Below are 26404 nucleotides of genomic sequence, written 5' to 3'. Positions count from 1 at the left end.
TATTTAATCCAATGAGGACTCTGAGTGCTAGGCACCAAGGTATTTCTTACCTCTGGCTTTATAAATGAGGAATGTGAAGCTCAGAAATGCTCAAGCTACTTTTCAAGGTCACTAATCAGAAAGTAGAACTGGAACTGGAATTAAGTCTTCTGACTTCAAATTTAATGCTCTTTGTATTAGAGACTACATTCTTGCCCTTGAGTTCATTTCTCTTTATTTCTCTTACAATTCTAAAACAACATTCATCCATGAGATGTACATGTTGCTGCTGCTAAGTCACTTCAGTCGTATCCGACTCTGTGCGACCCCACAGATGGCAGCCTACGAGGCTCGCCTGTCCCTGGGATTCTCCAGGCAAGAACACTGGAGAGGGCTGCCATTTCCTTCTCCAATGCATGTTAGTAAGGTCTAAACCTGATCACAATGAAATGAACAAACTATTCTTCATCAAAAGGAGTGCATGAGAGCCAAAATAACATTTTCAAATGATCAGCTGTAAACATTATTTTGAGTGTGATAATATTAATTACTATACCAAAGACTACGCCAAAGCCTTTGACTGTGGAACAACAAACTGTGGAAAATTCTTAAAAGATATGGGAATACCAGATCACCTGACCTGCCTCCTGAGAAATCCATATACAGGTCAAGAAGCAACAGTTAGAATTGGACATGGAACAACAAACTGGTTTCAAATTAGGAAAGGAGTACATCAAGGCTGCATATTGTCACCCTGCTTATTTAACTTATATGCAAAGTACATTATGAGAAACACTGGGCTGGATGAAGCACAAGTTGGAATCAAGATTGCTGGGAGAAATATCAATAACCTCAGATATGCAGATGACACCACCCTTATGGCAGAAAGTAAAGAACTAAAGAGCCTTTTGATGAAAGTGAAAGAGAAGAGTGGAAAAGCTGGCTTAAAACTCAACATTCAGAAAATTAAGATCATGGCATCCGGTCCCATCACTTCATGGCGAATACATGGGGAAACAATGGAAACAGTGACAGACTTTATTTTGGGGGGCTCCAAAATCACTGGACATGAATGACTGCAGCCAAGAAATTAAAAGACACTTACTGGTTGGAAGAAAAGCTATATCCAACCTAGAGAGCATATTAAAAAGTAGAGACATTACTTTACCAACAAAGGTCTGTCTAGTCAAAGCTATCATTTTTCCAGTAGTCATGTATGGATGTGAGAGTTGGATGATAAAGAAAGCTGAGCACCAAAGTATTAATGCTTTTGAACTGTGGTGTTGGAGAAGACTCTTGAGAGTCCCTTGGACTGCAGGGAGATCCAACCAGTCCATCCTGAAGGAAATCAGTCCTGAATATTCATTTGGAAGGACTGATGCTGAAGCTGAAACTTCAACACTTTGGCCACCCGATGCAAAGAATCGACTCGTTGAAAAGTCCCTGATGCTGGGAAAGATTGAAGGCGGGAGAAGAAGGGGACAACAGAGGATGAGATGGTTGGATGGCATCACTGACACAATGGACATGAGTCTGAGTAGGCGCTGGGAGTTGGTGATGGACAGAGAAGCCTGGCATGCTGCAGTCCGTGGTCTCAAAGAGTCAGACACGACTGAGTGACTGAACTGACTGACTATTAATTACATGTTTAAAGGTGACATTAAATAATAAAGTAGTTTTGCTTAACATTTTTAATGTTTATATCTTTTACTGTTTTTATACTTTTTAACTAAAAGATTATGAAGACTAATTTTTATTACTTTTTAAAATTTATCTATAAATCTATATGTTCAGATACCACCACAAGGCTGCACACAAAAGAAGCTGAGGAAATGACAATGTTGTATTTCTAGGTACAACTAACAGGATAGAAAGGAAATGAATGAGAAGAAAAATAGTAAGTTTTCCTTATTTTGAGATGCTTGGTTCATTGTTTCCAGTGATAGATGAGGAAAGAAACTAAAATAGAGTGAAAAAAAAAAAAACCAGATACTGTTATTATAATAATGTCGCTGAAATCCACTATATTCTCATATGTTAAAAGTATAAGATGTGTTTAGCAAAGTTGTTTCAGTAATATGGTATTATATTTTAGATTTTTAGACAATATATTAACTAATTGATTAAGAACATCGGTTCTGCATCTGAACTCTGGTTCTTCATGAATGATTTACTGTAATATCTGTAATTTAAATCAGTTTCATTGTGATTATATTTAAAATCATCATAGACACTAATAAATTGCCACATACATTTTACTGTTACTCTATAGATCTATCTTTTAAATATGTATTATGCAAGCTAAAATATATTTACATTTAATAAATGAATACTCCAAATCTAGATGGAATGCCTATTTCCAGAATTAAGGCTCCTAAGGGAGAAAACAAAATTTCTGCTTGTAGAAGCTAAACATAATGTTGTGTAATCGATTGGTTCACTTAAAGGCATCAGCCATGCTCCCTTTGAAGACAGATTAAGTAAATATGAGAGTAGACAGCACAAACATTATGGGTATTATACAGCCTATTGTAGTAAAAGACTATCAAAATTGGTCATGCTCTAGAGCAAGCAATATAGATGAAAGTGCTTTATGATAAATGTATTTATAAAGAAATAGAGAGAAATGATTATATTAATTATATAAGTGGTGAATAAACAGTGACATACAGGGTAAATGAAAACCAAAATAGTCTTTAGGCTTTTCCAGAGCTTTCTGCTCCAGACTTAAAAACAGCCAAAAGCATCAAGCATCATATAGGTTTATTCATTATATAAAGAAAAATCTCCATTTACACATGCATGGAAAAACCCAAAGTAACAAGAAGAAACTATAAGCCTAACAATTTGCAACTGAGAGACAAAAATTATACAGCTGGTCACTAACACTAAGCAAATGATTTCTAGATTAGATGAGCAGGACGGATTTTTGAGCAGGATGGGCTTTTAGCCTTCCTTAATTGTATAAAACAGCACTGCAACTTAAGGACCCACAAGAGTGTGCTTCCTCACTGCCAGCTGCCTTAGGGGTAGATTTCTTTGTTAAACCACACCAGGAGAATAATGACCGTACACATTCACCAGCTTGACACACAAAGCTAGTAGGGAAAACCACTGGAGAAGTGGCTGGCTACAAACAATAGATTGCTATCAATAGTGGCCTTTTTCTCCTCTGATCTTACTTAACCCCACCAGTTATCTTCACTATTCCTTCTCTCCCTATCACTGTAAAGTGAAAAACAAGGACATGTCTAACACCACACACAAAAAAATCAGTACTTCGGTCATATTCATTACACATGCCTCGGTTAAAATCAGTATCCCCTTAATATGTACGTGGTGATCATCATCTTAGGGCCAGTCTGCAAGAATGAATAGACTTGAATTTGAACCCAAAGCTCATTTCAACAGCAGGTGACATGACACAATACGAAAGGCTGAAAGTTGTATTTTGTTTCCTTTCGATCTATGATAAGTATGTTCCTTATCAAAGTGAATACCAGCTTCTATTGCTCATTAAGGCTGTCATGGTTTTCAGTCTCATCTGCCTTATAATTGAAATTCTTATTTTAACAGCATTATCTTAATGTTATTGCTAGCTACAGAACATCTTGCGAAGACTGCAACATTAAAGTTAATTTGGCCCTACATCTTTGGGTAATGGACTGTCTGGAATATAACAAACTATGGATACTCATACTTGGACTGAAATATATCAAGGTTACTTCCCCCGTCATTGCAGTTTGTCATAGGTGGCTCTTAAAATGGTTGGTTATAATTTCTCCCATCTGACTAATCTCATGCTGCTTATGGTCTTTTTTGTTAGAGTGGTAAAAATCAGAATTCCCAATGATGTAAAGTTTCTTTTTCTTTCATTCTTAATTAAAACTGGTTATGTACTTCAGTTGAGATTCCCAGTGAGAAAAATTAGATCAGTATTATAATAAGAATTAAGAAAGTACTCCTAGGATTATAGCCAATGTGTAATATAAAAAAAATAAATTAAAAAAAATTATAATACTGAAAATAAAAATATAGATCAAATGACCTATATTGTTAACTTAAGTAGCACCTTCCATTAAGCAGAGCTGCAATTATTATAATTTAATGTCTATACAGTACTACCAAAGAAACAATATACACAATATGCTAATAAAGTAAAACAATCTCACTTAATGAGTTTTTATTTCCCATTCAGGTATGATGATTTCCCACAGCTTACTGAATAACATTTGGAATAACATAACTAGCAAATACTTTACACTTTACATATAAATAGGTCTAACCAGAAGACTGATAAAACCTTAGAGATAAATACTGAAATTAATTTTTAAAATTTAAACATTTAAAAATAGTTATGTTCAATACTAATAAGATAAATCAAGAGCTCTGAGATTCAATTAAAATTTAATCTCTGATGTCTGGGATTTGCTTCAAAATAACCACCTGTGGAGCTGGGGAAAAACAGGACAGAGATGAAATATGATTGGCCATGAGCCACAAACCGCTAAAGCTGGGGAATATAACTGATCTATTTCTATCTAGCTTAAATTTTTTTATTATAAAATTTAAAAATTAATCTGTGATATTAATATTTCATTTCTTATTTAATGATGTTATTTCACTAAAGAGGGCCTCATAGGAAGCTGAAAAAATACAGCTGTATTATAAAGATATTTTTCCAAAGTTATATGAAGATATTCTTACAAAGTTACATTTCTAGATTCTTATTTTATTGGAATTTATTAGATATCCCCTGTTCCCAGTCTTTTATTTTAGAATATTTCTTAGTTGATGTCTATGCATATTATGTTTGTGGAAAAAATTAATATGTGAAGATATGTATAGCTATAAATGGACAGGCAGGGGCTCTATTTCTCTTGAAAAGACATTTAGGTCTTCTCAAAATCAAATATGACAAAAAATATACCATCATACACATATCAGAGAAACAAAAGAAAATCCAAAGTCAACAATAACTTTTATATGTTGCTGATGGGAATACAAAATGGTACAGCCACCTTGTTGTTCAGGCACTAAGTCGTGTCCAACTCTTTGTGACCTCATGGACTGCAGCATTTCAGGCTCCTCTGTCCTCCACTATTTCCCAAAGTTTGTATAAATTCATGTCTATTGAGTTGCTGATGCTATCTAACCATCTCATCTTTCACCACCCCCTTTTCCTTTTGCCTTCAATCTTTCCCAGCATCAGTCTTTTCCAATGAGTCATCTCTTCACATCAGGTGGCCAAAATATTGAAGCTTCAGCCACTTTGGGAAATAGTTAAACATAATTTTACCATATGACCCAACAATCTCACTGACAGATATTTCCCCAAGAGAAATGAAAACATATTTCCATATCAAGACCTATGAGTGAGCGAGTGAAAGTCACACAGTCGTGTCTGACTCTTTGCAACCCTATGGATTGTGGCTGACCAGGCTCCTCTGTCCAAAGAATTCTCCAGGCAAGAGACACCTCCAGGCATGGAGTGGGTTGCCATGCCTTTTCCAGGGGATCTTCCCTACCCAGGGATTGAACCTAGGTCTCCCGCATTGTAGGCAGATTTTTCACTGTCTGAGTCACCAGGGAAGACATATGAAAGTGTTAATGCCAGTTTTATTTCCAGTAGTTCCAGACTGGCAATAATCCAGATGTTCATCACTTGGTGACTGGATAAAGAAATTGTGAGCATCCATGCAATGGAATGCTCTTCAGCAACAGAATAAACTACTGACACCGATAATGACATGGATGCATCCTGAAAACATTATGCCAAGTGAAAGAAGTCAGACATCAAGGGCTACATACTACGTGCTTCCATTTATTTGGCCTCCCAGTACAGGCAAAACTCTAAGGAAATAATCAGATCAGTTGTTGCCAGGGGTTTAGGGCAGAGAGATGGAATTGACCCAGAAGGGAATGAGGGCACTGATTGAGTATGGATGAGGCATCTTATGTTTATAATATACTTTTCTGTATTTTCCAAAGTTTCTATAATTAGAATGTTTAATTATATTAAACATTGGGACAAACTAATATAAAGTTAATAACTGATGCTATGATATCTATATTACCTTGATAATTCTTGAATACATGGAAAAACAGTCAAGTAATATGTCATTAATAAGTCAACCATATATTCTCTCAGTATGTGATAAAAACTGTGGCATATGCATTTATACAGGCATTTATGTTCTCATACATTTACACTTCGGTGAGGCGATGGCACCCACTCCAGTCCTCTTCCCTGGAGAATCCCATGGACGGAGGAGCCTGGTAGGCTGCAGTCCATGGGGTCACGAAGAGTCAGACACGACTGAGCGACTTCAGTTTCACTTTTCACTTTCCTGCATTGGAGAAGGAAATGGCAACGCACTCCAGTGTTCTTGCCTGGAGAATCCCAGGGACGGGGGAGCCTGGTGGGCTGCCGTCTATGGGGTCGCACAGAGTCGGACACGACTGAAGCGACTTAGCAGCACATTTACACTTCATTCACAGTGGGAGACTGGAGGTATTTAGTTAATTAAAAGTTATGATGGAAAGAGTGATCTTATGTTAATCTCACTATAATAAAATATCTTTATTACTAATTATACCAAAATTAAACTTTCTTTAATGAGCCAAAAGTATTCCGGGATCTCATGGTGCTTCAGGTTTATTATCATGTGCGTGAGTCATTCTAACGCCTGAGAGTGTGAGGAGCAATAGGACGAATCTGGGAAGAAAGGAAGGAGCAACAGGGGCAGAGGAGAAGGGGATACTGATGCCATTCTCCATAGACAACAGACAGTCTGAAGCACTGACGATACCACAGACACCTGTGTGCTGTCTGGAGCACCTAGTGCATGGCACATTTTCTTGCTACTTTTTCCTCAAATAAATGGAACCATCAAAAGCTGATGTACTTATAATAAAATGTTCTCTGGGACTTCTTAAAATGTGATTTATATAAGGTGAAATTATTCTATTTCGAGAATGTACTACCTAAAATTTCCCCAAAACATACACACAGAGGTCATAATGCATCATTTCAAACAGAGATTCAAGGGCCACATATACCATACATACTTCAAAAATTTACACAGTCTTGAAGGTGAATATTCTAACAAGAAGTCATAAGCAAAGAACTCACGTAGGGTATGTGTGAGGGCAGTGGACAGGCATATGAGAAATTTCTGTACTTGCGTCTTAATTTTGCTGTCAACATAAAGCTGCTCTAAAAAAAGTAAAATATGTTTAAAAAGTACGTAGGTTTAATAAGACTCAGTAATTACTCATTTAGAGTATATAACTCATTTATACTTGCTTTCCCCCTGTATGAAGATACATGTGTGCATGAGGACAGCACAGTGTTTATATAACATTTTCCAATTTGATCACCAAAAGACTTGGTTCACTCAAAATCACCATCTTCTCTAAAGAAAGCTTTTTTCCTGCTTTTTTTTTTGTTTGCTTGTTTTTTAAATTCTGGGACATTGTGCGTTTGTGTGTTACAGTACATTAAAGTGAGGTATGGAAGTTGTAGTATTTGATGACTAGAACACGTATCGGGCTTCTCCAGCAGCTCAGCAGTGAAGAATCCACTGCCAGTGCGCCAAAGGCAGGAGACTTGGGTTCGATCCCTGGGTTGGGAAGATCCCTTCAAGAAGGAAATGGCAACCTATTCCAGTATGCTTGCCTGGGAAATTCTATGGACAGAGGAGCCTGCTGGGTTGCAGTCTATAGGGTCAGGAAAGAGTCGGACACAACTGAGATACTGAACAATAACAACTCTATCTCTTGAGCATCCATACTGTCAGCCACAGACCTTTGCACTTCCTATTACACTCCTTGTCCACTCCCCTCAGCAATTTTAAAAGAGGCTCTCATACCAGCATCTCACATTAACTTGATTATCTCTATTCAGCTTTCTAGTATCTAACCCTGAGTCAACCCTTCTAGGTGTTTTCCTCACTTCTGATTCCAGCTTTAAATCAAAGTCATTGTTGATGCTAAAATTCATGCTAAGTTCCTTCGGGTTTTCTTTGCTGCTCACAATCCTTTTGTCATCTTAAGATAATGCTTTTAATTCACTTCTTCTTTTATTCAAACATTCTATTTTTTTTTCTTTTCAGAGTAGAAGAATTAGTTGTATTCTACCACCAGATAGGCAAGTTCTTCTAGGACAAGTGAACAGCAGAAATAAAGATAGAGGCAAGGGACACTGAGCAGGCATCTGGGTATTGGCATGAGATGGCAAGTAAAGACTTAGTAAGAACGAACAACAGATTGTAGGATACAGTAAATTCTGCAGAGGAATTTGAACCTTCACTGTAGGAGATGAGAACCCAATGGGGAATTTTGAGAAGGGTGATATGAATATTTGCACCCTAGAAGAAGACTTTCGTAGCAATGTGACAAAAAGTCTGGAAGAGGGAAGTAGGTTGAAGGAGGGCAACCAGGAAGGAGGGTAACAGAACAGGATGAGGAAATAGATCTTGAGGCTTGAAAACAGAAAATCAGTAGTGGGGATGAGGTGATGAATTTAAGATATGTTTACACTGAAGATCTGACAGAACTCAATGACTGATAGAAAATAGAGACCAGATTAGGAGGAGGAATACTGGATAACTCCTGGTTTTTGCTCTTAACCAATTATCATAGCCTTTCGAACAAGTGTTATTCTTAAGGCTCAACCTTACACCCCCCAGCTCACTCTGAGCAGGTGACCTTACTTCTCAAAGCACGATAAAAAATATATGGTCATCAAAGGTAAACTATCAGATGGAACTGGTCAAAGCTAATTAATTCATCTTTACTCATCATTTTCTTATCCTGTCTTATCTTTACAAAATTAATCCTTATTTCTGTCTCCTTGATTCTCTTTCTGTTTTCCCTTCTGGACCCTAACAAGCATTATGCCTACTTCAAAATTTTTCTCCCAGAGAACTTTCTCTTGAAACCACCAATTTCTTAAACTACTGTCTCATTTCTTTCCTTGCAACATTATAGATTTCAAAACTGTACTCTACCTTGCTGTATCCATGTTCTCATCTTCAATCCAGTTCAGATGGTCTTGTTTCTGCCCTTCAATACAAACGACTTTCACAAAATTCATTACATAGAAACCTACATTACCATAGGTAAAATAGATAGCCAACAGGAATTTGCTGTATGACTCAGGAAATTCAAACAGGGGCTCTGTATCAACCTAGAAAGGTGGGATGGGGAGGGAGATGGGATGGAGGTTCAAAAGGGAGGGGATATATGTATACCTATCACTGAATCATGTTGAGGTTTGACAGAAAACAACAAAATTCTGTAAAGCAATTATTCTTCAATTAAAAAATAAATAAATTTATTTAAAAAAGGAAAAGGTAAAAAAAAAAAGTCATCAATGACTACACAGTTACCAAATTCCATCTCTCTGTAGTTCTTAGCTTCACTGATTGTTTAGGAAATAGAGGCATTTTTTGCTACCTAATCCTTTTTGTCATGGCTTCCTTTTCTTAACTCTAATGCTCCAAAATTTGTCAATTTGATTGCCTCCAAGTCTGTCATTTAATACTTTCTTTCCTTTTGCCTCCAATATTTTACTTGTAACAATTTCCCAAGATTCTGTCTTTGATTCTCTTTTCTCAAGTCCATGACTTCCAGTATGTATGAGGAACTCCCAGGATTCTGTCCTTCCCTCTCTTTGCTCTAGACATGCTCAAACTACCATACAATTGCACTCATCTCACATACTACTAAAGTAATGCTTAAAATTCTCCAAGCCAGGCTTCAGCAATATGTGAACCGTGAACTTCCAGATGTTCAAGCTGGTTTTAGAAAAGGCAGAGGAACCAGAAATCAAATTGCCAACATCTGCTGGATCATGGAAAAAGCAAGTGAGTTCCAGAAAAACATCTATTTCTGCTTTATTAACTATGCCAAAGCCTTTGACTCTGTGGATCACAATAAACTATGGAAAATTCTTCAAGAGATGGGCATACCAGACCACCTGACCTGCCTCTTGAGAAACCTGTGTGCAGGTCAGGAAGCAACAGTTAGAATTGGACATGGAACAACAGGAAATAGGAAAAGGAGTACGTCAAGGCTGTATATTGTCACCCTGCTTATTTAAATTATATGCAGAGTACATCACGAGAAACGCTGGGCTGGAAGAAGCACAAGCTGGAATCAAGATTGTCGGGAGAAATATCAATAACCTCAGATATGCAGATGACAACACCGTTATGGCAGAAAGCAAAGAACTAAAGAGCCTCTTGATGAAAGTGAAAGAGGAAAGTGAAAAAGTTGGCTTAAAGCTCAACATTCAGAAAACTAAGATCATGGCATCTGGTCCCATCACTCCATGGCAAATAGATGGGGAAACAGTGGAAACAGTGTCAGACTTTATTTTGGGGGGCTCCAAAATCACTGCAGATGGTGACTGAAGCCATGAAATTAAAAGACGCTTATTCCTTGGAAGGAAAGTTATGAGCAACCTAGACAGCATATTAAAAATCAGAGACATTACCTTGTCAACAAAGGTCCGTCTAGTCAAAGCTTTGGTTTTTCCAGTGGTCTTGTATGGATGTGAGAGTTGGACTAGAAAGAAAGCTGAGCACCAGAGAATTGATGCTTTTGAACTGTGGTGCTGGAGAAGACTCTTGAGAGTCCCTTGGACTGCACAGAGATTCAATTCATCCTAAAGATCAGTCCTGGGTGTTCACTGGAAGGACTGATGTTGAAGCTTAAACTCCAATGCTTTGGCCACCTGATGGGAGGAGATGACTCATTTGAAAAGACCCTGATGCTGGGAAAGATTGAGGGCAGGAGCAGAAGGGGACAACAGAGGATGAGATGGTTGGATGGCATCACTGAGTCAATGAACATGAGTTTGGGTAAACTCCGGGAGTTGGTGATGGACAGGGAGGCCTGGCATGCTGCAGTTCATGGGGTCGCAAATGTCAGATACAACTGAGTGACTGAACTGAACTATTCCTATATTTAATCAGCTATTCCATTCTGTAAATTCTATCTCTTCATAGCTTTCAGTATGTTTGCTCCTTTACATTTTGATAGACACTAGTTAAGGGCTTAACTTGCCAGCTTGTTTCTCCATCTCAATTACTCTTCAAAACAATTAATGCTATAGAATGCTGCCAAGGATAAACTTTCTAAAATCAATTGCAAATTCTGCTCAAAAAAATTTCTGTGTGATCTTTAGCATCTTGTTAAAACTGATTTCCATAATATGTTCCAAGATCGTCTATCTTGAACCCCACAATTTCCTCCTCAGTCAGCTAATTCTGCCATTTTTACTGTTTCACAGACACACAACACTCTTTTCTGTCTCTTGTCTTAGACTTAGATTGTTCTCTCAGCTTCACAGGTCCCTTTACTCTTCCTTCATCTCAGTTCTACTTCCTACCTCTGACATCTCATCTATCTTTAAAAGCCAAGAACAACTACTATAATTTTTCATGAAACATTCAACAATACCTTGAGTTTTAATTTTTTTCCTCTCCTTTGTGTTTTTTGTCCTTTTAGCATTACTCACTTTGTATATACATATATATGTACACATATATATACATATGATACATATTTATGGTATTTTTATGTCTTATGATTTCCCATCAGTGTATAAATCCCTAGAAGGTAGAGAAAGCATCTTTTCTATATCCATCTGTACTGATTTGCATATAGTAATTTTAGTAAATATTCGCTAAATCAATTTATTATAATATAGAATTTCTACAATTGACTTTCCATTATGAGATATGGAAAAATAAATTTAGGTATTGCTTTTGTTTCCTAAAATGTGCTGGAGAAAGTCCTAAATAATAATGATGCCTTCTCCATGAAAAACTGTTTATAAACTACTTATTTGATAGTCTTTATTTTTATATTTCATCAATGGTTAATCCCGTGCCTTATTTTGTGAACCAAAAATTAAAAGAGGCCTAAAATAAATAGGAACAAAATCATAAAGTATAAATATGAACCAAGGTCTCTGCTATGAAAGTGTAAAGCTGTAATCTTTGATTAAAATGGAAATGTATATTAAGATTTAAGGTAAATTTTCAGATTTAATGCCCTAAATTTTGAGCTGGGTGCTATTTTACTTTCTAAGAAAGCCAAGTATGAGAACATATGAAAATGTTTGCTTAGGTAAAGTATAACATTATTGGTTTCTTAGATTTCTACATATAAGATATCTAGCACTATACTTCCAATATCTGGGATTATCCTTTATAAGATTTTTATTTGATTTGCCAGCATTTTACAGAATTTTTTCAGTCAGTTATTCTACTGAGGATATGAACTTCATCAGATTATCTACTAATGCATGTAACGGAAAGAAGGAAGAAATACAAGTTAAATTAGTAAGTAATTTTACATGAAAGATAAGCAAAAAGTATATTAAACAAAGGCATAAATTTAGTGTAATAAAAACTTATTCAGCCTAATAAAATATTTAAGCAAGTAATCTGTTTAATAAAAATCAGAAAATAAATGCTGCACACTATCAGACATATAACAAACGCTTCAAGACAATCTAAAATGTTAGAAAAACAAGATAAAAATAGACCTAGCTTGACTCCCTGGTGGCTCAGATGGTAAAGCATCTGCCTACAATGCGGGAGACTGGGGGTCAATCCCTGGGTCGGGAAGATCTCCTGGAGAAGGAAATGGCAACCCACTCCAGTATTCTTGCCTGGAAAATTCCATGGACAGAGAAGCCTGGTAGTCTACAGTCCATGGGGTCGCAAAGAGTCGGACATGACTGAGCAACTTCACTTTCACTTTTTCTGTTAGTTACTGAGTAATCTGTATTAATTGACATTAATATTGGTTTTATGTTAATATATTAAATATCATTATTTTAACATATACACAAGGAATGAGTGTTGGAAACGTTTGACATTATTCAAAGATGTCCGTGAATACTGTGTGTTCTTGGTTGCAGCAAATTTAATCTGCCCATAATTTTTTTTGTATGGGTCCAATATACTGTCTCAGAGAAGGCAACGGCAACCCACTCCAGTACCCTTGCCTGGAAAATCCCATGGACGGAGGAGCCTGGTAGGCTGCAGTCCGTGGGGTCCCTAAGAGTCGGACACGACTGAGTAACTTCACTTTCCCTTTTCCTTTCATACATTGGAGAAAGACATGGCAACCCACTCCAGTGTTCTTGGCTGGAGAATCCCAGGGACGGGGGAGCCTGGTGGGCTGCCGTCTCTGGGGTCGCACAGAGTCGGACACGACTGAAGCGACTTAGCAGCAACAGCAGCAATATACTGTCTGTTTTATCTGAGAGTAGGTGAAAGATAAGGATGTTGGGAATTCAAGCTTTTTTGTCAGAGCTGGAACACTGCCCTCAAGAATTGCTAAACTGTATTTATGACTTCCCAATCCATGATACTGTAGCACACTTTACATAGCCACTTCTTATTGCAAAACTGCAACCATGATATGACAGTATCCTTAAGTAATGTATTATTCTGCTGAATGACAGCCTATATGGATATAGGCAGTCAGGGTTATAAGCCTTTCGTATTTGTAAATGTTTCTGTTTATCATATCAAACACCGTGAGGTGAAACTGGGCTTGTCTTTTTGTTGTTGTTTATTCTCATCTTTATATTCTTCTCCATCATAGTTTACATTCATTTTAAGTGATTTAAGGCAAGATAATCTCAATGTTTTAACAGCACAATGAAAACTTCCTTTTATAAAATTTTAATTTTGAAAGTTCATAAAAATATAAATATATATCCTTAGCTTTGAACTCAGTGAATTCTGAATGATGCTAGCAGTATTTTACTTACAAGTACAGTTAATCGTTAAGCTAGAGCATTTATAAAGCTATGTGTTAAAAATATAAACAGATGACTTTTCTCAGGCCTAAACATATTATGACTTCTGATTATATTTAGGGGCAAGAAGATTTCAGTAATTTAAGTATTGTATTATATTCATCCCATGTTAATGGGTTCTATCCTTATCATGTTAATTCTGAAGACTCATTCATCTTTAATTCTTAACTCATGCTTCGTTCAATCATGAAATCCATTATAATTGTTATAATTCCAAATCTTATAAATTCTAAAATCTTTTTGGAAAACATTTTCTGCTAAATGGTCGTGGTGAAGTCTGACAATCTTAAAAGAAAGACCACAGAAATTCTAAATGCAACTAGGGAAACCTGTTCCTTCAAGTACTGTTTGTAACACTTTTGTAGTGTTTTATATTAATCCTTTTTCCATACTGTTGGCAATTGATGCCCATGGGATATCAAGTTAATAAAATATTTAGTATACTTTGCTCTACCTGAGTATATATTCAAACATCTTTATTTTGAAAAATGAGAGCTGTAACCGAAGAATACCTAAATGGACATGGGCAATAGTAGGAAATACAAAAAAAAAAAAAAAGTACAGAAAAGTATAGAAACATTACTACCAGTTACTTCCTTACTTCAGGACCAAAGATGTGCATATAAAAATCTATTTTTTCTAAATAATTTTCTTAAAATAAGAAAGCCATTTGTCTTCTGAAGCATTTGTTATGAAGAATGTGAGAGGCTGTGACCTTAGCAGTTTCCTTCTCTCTACTGCTAATTGAAAATCATCTCCTTCTTCGAGGCAAACAGCCCCTGTAGCCTGTGAGTATTTATGTGCAAATAGGGCTTGGGTCCTGCTGAATGCTACCCTCTTTGAACCGGGAAAGTGAACAGAAATCAGCATCAAGACCCAGGGCAGGGATATTACAGAGACTTGGTCTAGAGAGCTCTGTAAACACCAAGAAGATCAATATAATCCCTGACAGAGCTTCCTAGGACCCTCTCGTCCCCAAGTGGCTAAGAAAAAGCGTAATATGTGTTCTGAGTCTTTTTTGCTCTTGAGCATTAGGGGCTTTAAAAAGATCAGTAGGAAGTTGGTGGTTTGACTGTTTCTACACCACTAATCCGTTTACAAGTAGGGAGAACCCTCCCTACCCTATTGCCTGCTATTCCCTCAGAGGTAGTCAATACTGGAATCTCAGTAGTGAAAATGAATATAATTAAGCTAATGCCGAGAACACCAATCCAAAGAGAAGAGAACCTGCACTCAGGGAAACTGAGCTCCTACTGAAGACAAAGCTATTAATATTTAAGCAGGGTCCTCTCACTACAAAATAACCAAATTATAAGCACTGCAGTTAGGGAGTGCTCCAAGACAAACAGCTAAAACTGGAAAGGGGAGCAGGGAGCGGCAAGCAAACATAAAAGCAGATTCTCTGAGGATGAAAGCTGATATAAGTGATTTAGAAGCTAAGAAAGCTGAGTTTGGGATCCCTGTGCCATGTCAGGGACCCTGGAAGAAATGGCTGGAGGAAAGCATTCTTTATTTAGGCCTCCAGGAAACCACAGATTAAGATCAAACAAATAAGGTTTACAAGGATCATCAAACTCACAAGGAAATAAGCCACAGTAAATGAGAGCCCATAGAAAGAAACTGATAGATTTCGATTTCCAAGGATTTCGGATATTAAAATGATCTTTTAAAATATTTATTTAACAAATGATCTATTTGATAAAATGATTTCAGATATTAATATAATATTTTTTATAATACAAAATAAAAATAATTATGTTTGGAATGAAATGTGGGGCAATAAAAACTAGCAAGCAAGAAGAGACTTTTGAAAAGGGCTAAGTAGATTTGAAGAAAAACCAAATAAAACTTAAAAAAAAATCTGTTTAAAAATATCCAGTGGCTAGAGTAGAGAACAGTTTATATACTACTGAACAAGAATTAGTGAGCTGTAACAAGGCTCTGAAGAAACACAGAGAGAGGAGATAGAAAGCACTAACCTGAGAGATTAAGAGATTCTGAAGGTAGAATGTGTTAATCTGATATCCAACTAATAAGTATTTTAGGAGAATAGAGAAAATGAAGGAGAGAAAAAACTCAAAGGGATAACTGAGAAATTTTAGAAGTAAACAGAAAGAAATTCTAAAAGGTCTGAATCCTTAGATCTAGAAAGCACAAAATAAGCCTGAGGATAAATACAAATAAATGTATGCTTAGGAAACTCACCATAAAACTGCAAAACACCAAAGACAAAGGGATTTAAAAAACCATTGGTAAGAAAAGCTAGATTAGCTCTAAAAGGATGACAGCTATACTGTCAGGAGATTTCTCAGTTGCAACAATGGAAGCCAAAAGCCAGAAAAATTTTCACATAAGCAAAGTGTTTGACTAAGGCACTCCTACTGCAAAGTAACTAGATGCTTGATAATGTGTATTTTCAAAACATTTTTTAGATTGTAAGCAATGCTGATGCTCCAAGGCCTTACGTGAAACTAAAGAGGGGGGCAATGGGCAGCAAGCTAAGAGTTGATCATCAGAAGACATGTGCTAAAGGAATTTTAAAGAAAAATAATAGGCAGATGGAAACATTTCAGAAAGAAGCTCTGAATGCAAAGAACAGTGAGCAAAGAAAATAGTGACTATATAGGAAAATTTAAATAAATATTGATCATGTAAAACAGCAACATAACAACGTTTAAAATTCACAAAACTACAAATAAGATAATTATGATACATAAGATGAAAACAAGGTTTAAATTGTTTGAAGACTTTCTATTTATATTAGGGAAGAGCTCATTATATTCAGACTGAAACTATACCTGCTAAAATTTTAAGAGTATTGGCCAAAAGGGGAGAAAGAGTGTGTAATATGCATATTAGGTGAGGAGAAAAGGAAATAATGATTAAAAAAAATCCTCAATTCAAAGAAAAAAAAAAAACTTCAATTCAAGAGAAGGCCATCAAAGAAGCAAAGATCATTTTAAAATTTAAGATTAAAGAAAAGCAAGAGTAATATCTGAAAGTATTACTAAACCAGTTTGATTAGTAGGAAAAAAATAGAGAAAATATAATATTTAAATATTAAATATATTAATGTTATTTAATTAATTTAATATTAAATATAATATTAATTATATTTGATACAATATTTTAATAGTGATAACCAGATGGGAAATATTTGTAACAGAAAATTACAAATATTTAATAAGCAACTTAAGCAAAAAAGCTCCAATAGAAGGATGAAGAAAGATATTGAATTAGTTAAGAAACATTTTCAAACTTTCTGTAACTAATAAAAAATTTCTTATGTAATCCAATTACTAACAGCAGATGATATTTAACAGAAGAGGACATGAGAATAACAGTTAATAAAATGAACTAGGAGAAATACAAATGGTTAAAAACAACATGAAAATATTTGATTTTACTATTAATACTAATAAGAAGTCTGTTGGAGAATATAACATTTCTTATACAAAACTACCAAAATTGTTTTAAAATTGCTTTTAAAATCATTTTTGACAAAAATGTAGGAAAACAGGAATTCTCACTCCTTGTTAAAGGTAGTTTGAAAAAGGACATTTCTGGAAAGTAAGTAAGCAATATATCAAGATGCATCAGATCAGATCAGATCAGTTGCTCAGTCGTGTCAGACTCTTTGCGAACCTATGAATCGCAGCACGCCAGGCCTCCCTGTCCAGGCCTCCCTGTCCATCACCAACTCCCAGAGTTCATTCAAACTCATGTCCATCGATCAAGATGCATAAAAGGTCACAATTTTTGACCTAGCAGTTTATCTTTTTGTAGATTAGGATCAAGAGTTATGTAAAAACATTAATTATAGCCCTATTTGTAATAGTGTGAAATTAGAATCAAGCTATTTAAAAATAAAACAGTCAAATAAATTATGTGATACTACAGAACAACTGACAGGACATTTTAAAATCAAACTCAGAAGTACAAATTTTTCCTATTATAATGAGAAAAACAGGATGCAAAATCACATATAGAATATACTTTGAATTTTATAAACATACATATATGTAAAAGGAAAATGTTGGAAGGATATAAAAGTTTCAACAGTGGATACTTACGGGTGAAATATTTTAATTTTTATTATTTCTGTATTTTTCTACAATGAGGATTTATTATTTTTATAATCAGAACACTAAGAATAAGTTTTAATAAAATAATTAAAATATGAAGTACTGCAAGACAGCTGTAACAATCTGAAAAAAATCAGAGACCCAGGAAATGCTCAGACTAGCCATTGGAATTACTGCCCATGAAGATGCCAGGGCAGGAATAAAATGCTTGAGAGGCCACTGGCTGTGTCCATCAGCAGAGAACTGGGCTCAAGCTGCTCTGGGAGCAAAGCCAGCAATGCTCTTAACATGAGAGGCGCTCACTGTGTCTGGCTTTGATTTAAACAATGTGTCTGTCACCTTTTTCTTGTGTAGTGTAATAGGTTGAACTGTCTCCATTACTCATGAGCACCAGGAATCAAAGAATTCTACATAAATATTAGGTAACTCTATGCTCATAAACAGCTTTACAACAAAAAGTACTCCAGAGATACGTTGGGGCCTAAAATGTATTCTCAGTTTGAACTAAAATCAGCATATTTGAGAATGTTGTGAAAGAGAAATTCCAGGGCCAATCTGAGATTCAAATTCTGTTCTTGCTCTGTTGTTGTTTAGTTGCTAAGTTGTATCTGGCTTTTCGCCACCCCATTCTCTGCTGGTGACTAAACTGTAATCTTGACCAAAGATCTTAGGTTCACAGAGTCTCAGTTCCTTCAATAGTAAACAGAACAAACAAAATCTGCTTTGTATTTTGTAAGACTGACATAACCCTCAAATGAGATTGAGATAGTATATATAATTAAGTTTTGAAAAACAGTATCTTAAACTCAATTTAAACATTTCACTTGTTCTCTTTGGAAGAAAAGTTATGACCAACCTAGAGAGCATATTCAAAAGCAGAGACATTACTTTGCCGACTAAGGTCCGTCTAGTCAAGGCTATGGTTTTTCCAGTGGTCATGTATGGATGTGAGAGTTGGACTGTGAAGAAGGCTGAGTGCCAAAGAATTGATGCTTTTGAACTGTGGTGTTGGAGAAGCCTCTTGAGAGTCCCTTGGACTGCAAGGAGATCCAACCAGTCCATTCTGAAGGAGATCAGCCCTGGGATTTCTTTGGAAGGAATGATGCTAAAGCTGAAACTCCAGTACTTTGGCCACCTCCTGAGAAGAGCTGACTCATTGGAAAAGACTCTGATGCTGGGAGGGACTGGGGGCAGGAGGAGAAGGGGACGACAGAGGATGAGATGGCTGGAAGGCATCACTGACTCGATGGATGTGAGTCTGAGTGAACTCCGGGAGTTGGTGATGGACAGGGAGGCCTGGCGTGCTGCGATTCATGGGGTCGCAAAGAGTCAGACACGACTGAGCGACTGAACTGACTGAACTGAACATGACCTAGGAAGCTCAGGTTTAAGTTACTTACCTTGACATATAATCGTTACCTATATTGTTTGGAAAGCACTCTTGAGTGTAATGCTTGGTGAACACCTAAGTACTAACCTTGTAGAATAAAACCCAATGGTCACCTACATTTTCAAAAATTGAAATGTGGATAAATTAATCATGATAGGTAAAAATGTTAACAGGGCAGTCCAGAATATGTATAAGAGTTTCTGTTCCCTAACACAGAAATGATGGTTGAAAATGTTTATTTTGAATAACTGGCAAAATTTCAAGCTCCAATATGCAGCCAATACAAGGGTCTAAAACTTGAGGGAAAAACTTAATATTTTATATTTTTGCTTTGTTGTTGCTTTTATTTTTTCCTTGTTAAAAAGAGCCATGCATACCATGACAGAAAGGACAACACTGACTTGCAACAAGAATAATCCATATATGCCACCCACCTATACAACATTTATTATTAAGAATTTATTATACCAGACTTTTTTCATTATTTATCAAAAATTAGATCACAATTTATACACCATTTTGTAAGATATAATAAATTAAGTAACAAATGCTTTACTTTTGGCCATTAAAATGGTTTATAGTTTTTCAGTGTTAGAGGTAGGAAGCAAAAAATAATTGGCTAAAATAATTTGAAATAAAAATAGAAACAAAGAATAATATCCCAGCAAAAACTATCAGTGACATTGGCGGCCTCATCTAAGTTTACAAAACTGCCAAATCCTGCCTTCCTACCACTACTCTCCCCACAAAAAACCATGAACAAGGAAAGTACATTTTTAACATCAAACTAAAGGGCTATCAATTAACTTGTTTGTGATCAAACTGTATACTTTTCATGTGGCACCAGATCTAGGAAGCCTAGTCAACCTAAGTTACTTAATGGCCTCTCGGTTCTTTTACCTCAGTTTCTCATGGTTTCTGTCATTATCGAGGAAAGGCACGAATTTTGTTGTTTGAAAGGGTATACTTAGAGACTGCGACTATTTCTCTTGGTGAGTAAGTACAACAGCATAAGAAGCTCTCGATCCATTACAGTGCCAGTTAAGGAGAGAAAATCCTGTCTTCTTTTCTGTTTGGATCTTACAAACACAAAGTCTCTAGAAAGACTTTCAAAATGAGAACACATCATGACTTAAAAAGAAAGTCCAGAATCAGACACTTCCCTGCTAAAATCCGCCTCTAGCCACCATTACCTCTTGCGTGGATTCCCACAGAAGCTTTGTAACCAACTTCTCTCCCTCTATACTTGCCCCTCATAGCAGAAACTGTGGGTTGATTTCCAACCTCTCAGTTACCATGTCAGTTTTCTACTAATTTCCAAACTCAAAGCCTTCATTTCTTTGCCTGGGGGCTTTCTCCGACTTCCTGGGAAGTGGCCCTCGATCAGTGATTGGAGGGAGTTGAGGAATAAACACTCAGCTCTGTCGCCCTGATGTCTGTAGTGTGACTTGCATTTTACCCTGACTCTCAGAGTGTCTCCAAGGAAATCAAGCCCTAGTTTACCATAGTGGTATTAGCTGCTCTCCATTCCCTTTCTCATGGCTCCATTTCCCTACCAGCATATTCTTCAAATGAACCAATTCCTTGTCTTGATGTCTGCTTGTCAGGAAACCATGTAATAATATCCCATGTCAAACTATTCTCAACCCCAACGGCAGAATAATCTTTTAGAAACAGATTATGTCAGTCAATCCTGCAACTGACTCTCTCCTCTTCGCTTAGGATTGAATGTCAAAGTTTTTACAAAAGGTCTACAAGACCCTGTATCTTCTGCCTCGTCCTGTACCTGCCCCTGCCCAAAGCCTGCTATTTCATGAACTTATCCGGCATGCCCACCACCTTAGCACTTCTGCTCTAGCCATTCTCTTTGCTGGGAACACTTTCCCTTGAGAATCTGCCACCTGGTTAATTCTTTACTTCTTTCAAGCCTTGCTCAACTCTCACCTTCTCAATGAGGTCACCCTGACCACACCCGATTCAACATGCATGCTCTCACCCAACCCCACAAAGCACTCTCCAACCTTATCCTGTTTTACTTTTTTCCTGTTCCATTGCACTTACCACCTCCTAACATATTAAATAACCTATGACTTCACTTTCACTTTTCACTTTCATGCACTGGAGAAGGGAATGGCATCCCACTCCAGTGTTCTTGCCTGGAGAATCCCAGGGACAGGGGAGCCTGGTGGGCTGCCATCTATGGGATTGCAGAGAGTCAGACACGACTGAAGCAACTTAGCAGCAGCAGCAGCAGCAGCAGCAGCATTCTCCCTGTTAGAATATGAACTCCACGAGGACAGCATTCTTTGTTGTGTTCCTTGATGCTTCTAAAATGCTAAGAGTGCTTGACATATATGCAGCATGCCATAAACATCTGTTAAGCAATTACTCTAAATTAACATGCTATTCTTCAGTGGAAGAAAACTGGTAAATATATACTATATGGGTCATAAGGTCATCACAAAAATAACCCTATTTTTTTTTACTATAAATTTAAAATCAACTGACAAATTGAGTTTATAAATTTATATTCTAAGTGTATTTATTAAATTTTAATAAGTCCTTAATTTTTCACTATAATTTAGAAAAATATAATGATTCAAACTTGCTTATAGATAATTTAGGGGGTGATATTCACAAGATAATCTTTTTTTCACTCACAAAGAGTTTTTACACCTAGGGTTTACTACACACAGTTCCTATGAAGACTGAATACTCTTCATCCATTAAAAAACATAATCAACTCACACCAACTTTTAGGAACACGTCTACTTTATAGAATAGGACATTTTGGTGTACAGAAGCATTACTATGGTTGCATCAAGCATAAGTAATTCTGTATTATACCTATATTCTCCTCCTGACAATATAGATATGGAATTCAGAGAGTCCAATTTAAATTGAAAGAAATCTATTCCTTAAATTACCACATTATGAAGACTCAATGAATATGTACAAAATAGTAATAGCCAGCTAACCTATGGCTTTGGGTTGAATTTCATCTCTGAATTTTAAGAAAAACCCAGCAAAGGAATTTTAAAATTACTTTTATTTTCTAGGTTTAAATAAAGTCCTTAATGTTATCTCAGAATAGGCCTAGGCTTCATATTTTGCTGTGTAAGCAAATCAGTACCACATCATACTAGGTTATGTATAGAAAAAGAGATCTGAAGTGGATCTAGAGCACTGTGACAGTGGAAAGTAAATCTCACGCACAACATACAAATGCGTATGTACACACATGTATGTGTGTATACAGCAGATAGGTAACTTCCACTTAGTAGTAATTACAAAATGCAAAGGAAAAAACAAAATATGATTTTAAATCTTATGCTTCTACTTCTATTATTTTCCAAAGAATATTAAATAAATTAGCAGTTAGCAGTCATTATTTATTTCTGATATTAAATTCATATAAGAAAACAATTTAAGCTCTAAAAATTACTGAAGGACAATATTTTCAACTTTAAATTTTTTTAAAAATTTAAGTTGTCAATTTACTTGAGATCCAAAATATATGGATATAGGGAATTTTAAATATCAGAAATCATACTTGTTTATTAAGATGAAGAAAATCTGATACTGAAGTTAGAATCTTAAATTTATTTGGAGCATGGATAAAGGTACTCAATTAACAACGCTACTACCTTAATAAAGTACATGTTAAGATACTGTAAATTCTCCCAAGTTGATTTATAGATTCTATACAATCCCTATTAAAGTACTAGTGAGCTTCTTTGCAGAAATTGACAAACTGATCCTAAAATTCCTGTCAAAATTCAAAGGACCCAGAAAAGCCAAGCAATGTTCAAAACAAATAAAGCTGGAGGACTCATATTTTCTAATTCTAAAACTTACTACAAAACTATAGTAATCAAAATAGTGCTGTACTGTCATATGATAGATCTATAGATTAACGGAATGGTATTGAGATTATAAAAACAAATTCTCACACTTGGTCAACTGATTTGAAACAGGAGTCCCAAGATGATTCAGTGGAGATAGAAAGTCTTTTCAACAAGTAATAAAAAAAAAAATTAGCATATTACCCCCAAATTCAATTCTTATTTATATATTCCAACAAAAAGGAAACAAAATTTGTAGACAAATATTCACAGTAGCATTTTTCAAAATATTCAAAAAGCAGAAACAGCCTACATGTTCATCAACTCATGAGTGCAAAAACAAACTGTGCTATATCAATAATGTGTGTGTACATGCTCAGTCGCTTAGTCGTGTCCAATTCTTTGTGACCCCATGGACGGTAGCAAGCCAGGATCTTTTGTCCCTGGAATTTTCCAGGCAAGAATACTGGAGTGGGTTGCCATTTCCCACTCCAGGGCATCTTCCTGACCCAGGGATTGAACCCATGTCTCTTCATTGGCAGGCATAGTCTTTATCACCTGAGTCACCCCTCTTATATCAATAATGTCAAATATTACTTGGCAATAGAAGGAAATTAAATACTCATCCACAATGTGGGATGAAACTTGAAAACATTAAGGCTAAGTAAAAGATGCTAGTCATGAAAGACCACATATTTATTGTATGACTCCATTTATATGAAATGGAATGAAAATATACTAGAGGAAACTCATATAAGGACAAAAAGTAGATTAGGGCTTATCTACAGTTGAGAATGAGGCTTGGGGAAAAAGAGAGGGGGTGAGAAGGGAGTTTCTTTAAGGGAAGATGAAGACGTTCTAAAACTGATTTTTGGTGATAGTTACACAATTCTGGATATACTAAAAACCCTAAATTTCACAGTTTAAATAGGTAAATTCTATGGCATATGAACTATATTTTAATAAAGCTGTTTACAAAAACCGAACAAAACTACACATTTGTAAGTAGAACCAGACCTCCAGAAATCTTTCTAAATGGGAGTAGGTAGGTAGGTTTTGGAGAAGGCAATGGCACCCCACTCCAGTACTCTTGCCTGGAAAATCCCATGGACGGAGGAGCCTAGTAGGCTGCAGTCCATGGGGTCGCTAAGAGTTGGACACAACTGAGCGACTTGACTTTTCACTTTCATGCATTGGAGAAGGAAATAGCAACCCACTCCAGTGTTCTTGCCTGGAGAATCCCAGGGACAGGGGAGCCTGGTGGGCTGCCGTCTATGGGGTCATACAGAGTTGGACACGACTGAAGTGACTTAGCAGCAGCAGCAGCAGGTAGGTTTTATTCTTCCATGACACTCTGAATTTAAATTTTAGAAAACAAGTGATACAAAAGAAATAGAGACACACCAGTCATTCATATAACTAGTAATAACAAAAGGATACAGAGAAGTCAGAAATAAGCAAATAAAAGGACTACCAAGTAAACACGAGCAAAAAGAAAGTAGAGGTAGAAGTTTTTAAACTCTACAAAATAAATTATTTACTATGTATATTTATTACATCTGTTCCTTAAGTTTATGAGTGTTTTATCTCAACTTACATATCATTTACATTTGTTTTTCTCTTGTGAGTTGGGTTTTAACAGCATTCAAGAATGCTTTAAATAGATGAGGAGAAAAAGGAAGTTAGATTCAGATATAGTTTTCAATTTGTTAAAAGTTCTGTACTAAAGTTACTTGAAATTAAGGGTCAGAATGAAATTAGAGCACTTACTGCAAAGTTAGAAATTAGAGCACTTCTCCCTAAGCAATAGAAGATACACCCACATATTATCTAATGTTCTAAGTTTCTGTGACAGCCTGTGATCTATAGTAGTAAAAAATCAAGGACACAAAAGCTAAAAAAAAAAAAAAAAAAAAATTTACTTAGAGAAATGTCTCTAAAAACTGGTCCTTTGTATAGCATCATAAGGTCTGATTTAGTTTTATTTTTTTCAGAATAACCAAAAATTTTATGGACAAAATCAATTATATTTGTGCCTAGGTATTAGGAGGAGTCTATCTTTATATACCTTGCTTTCCTCAAAGAAAAGCAAAGTCTAAATATAGCAACATGAATCAGTCACATAAGGGCACTTTTTAAAAGGTGAATAAAATATTTCAACTGTAAGGTATTTTTAAAACTTCCCATTTAAACATCTTACCATGTATAACACACACAAAAAATCTGGAAATTAAGCATAGAATAAAATTACTATGCCTCAGAATGCTGTCATGAGTTGTTAATCACAATCTGTGGATTTTTGTTCTTTGGGAACCCCCATTATTTTCAGAAACCATGTCATGTACTATTTCAAGATCCGAATACCACATTTACTTGCACATAATCATTTCTTTTTCACCATAATCCATTTCCCCATTTGTAATATAATACTGTACTAATACAGCCATAAAATTAAAATATTCACTATATTCTACAACCTTCAACATTCAAAAAGTGAAACTATGTAATTAAAATGCAACTCATTTCCACCCACCTTTTATAGTCAACTTTGTTAATAAAGACAGATGTGACCTGTTAACTGAGGGGTGTTAGGCACTCCCAGGACTAAATATAGATCCTTTGTTTCTTTCATCGTACCTGTATCTTAAATTCCTTCAGTTCCTATCTGTCAGGGAAAGGGTGCCAGGTGAGCAGTCTGTCACTCTTGCCTAGACTAATAGATTCTCCAGTGGCTTTTGTTACAGCTCATGTCATACTATTAAAACTATGTGCCTTGAAAATGGCATAACATATGTAGCTGAATCTTGTCAACTCTAGATAATCAGACTCCGTTTGGCTTCACAAGCAGATGTAGATTAGAGAAGTAATATACATATGCAAATCACAGCGGCCCCCTTTCACCATCACTGTTCCTACCTCTAATGACCCTCGCAGAAAGTCTGTGTGTTCAGCTCCCACTTCCAGGGCTACATCAACAGACGCAAAAGGACGGCTGGCCATCTGCTGTCGTTCTCGAAGCAGTTGCTGGAGGGGGTTAAAAAGCACTCGTTTTAAGACAGGTTTTAGGACATGTTAAATTCAACAATATCTAGTCCTGTTTGGAAAAAAATGGCATCTAAAATTTAGAGGTTATAATACACATATTCATATCTAGATCACTAAAAATGGAAATTATTTTTTCCTCAATGCCTGGGTTATATTTCCTTATAGGCTTGAAATGTATGGTGCCTCCTGACTACCACCTCATAGGCCG

The 26404-nt window shown here is 36.0% G+C and overlaps 1 protein-coding gene across 1 annotated transcript in view; it reads right to left on the bottom strand.

Moving 5' to 3' along the window:
* ATRNL1 (attractin like 1) overlaps nucleotides 1-26404 on the bottom strand; it is a 794298-nt gene that overhangs the window by 246869 nt on the left and 521025 nt on the right. The window contains exon 27 of the mRNA XM_040255081.1: nucleotides 26068-26175. Within this exon, the coding sequence (XP_040111015.1) occupies nucleotides 26068-26175 (108 nt within the window). The remainder of the gene's footprint in view (nucleotides 1-26067; nucleotides 26176-26404) is intronic.

This window comes from Oryx dammah, unplaced genomic scaffold, assembly GCF_014754425.2.
Source record: "Oryx dammah isolate SB20612 unplaced genomic scaffold, SCBI_Odam_1.1 HiC_scaffold_14, whole genome shotgun sequence".
NCBI classification, from domain to species: domain Eukaryota; kingdom Metazoa; phylum Chordata; class Mammalia; order Artiodactyla; family Bovidae; genus Oryx; species Oryx dammah.
This window is presented reverse-complemented; position numbering and strand designations above follow the sequence as displayed.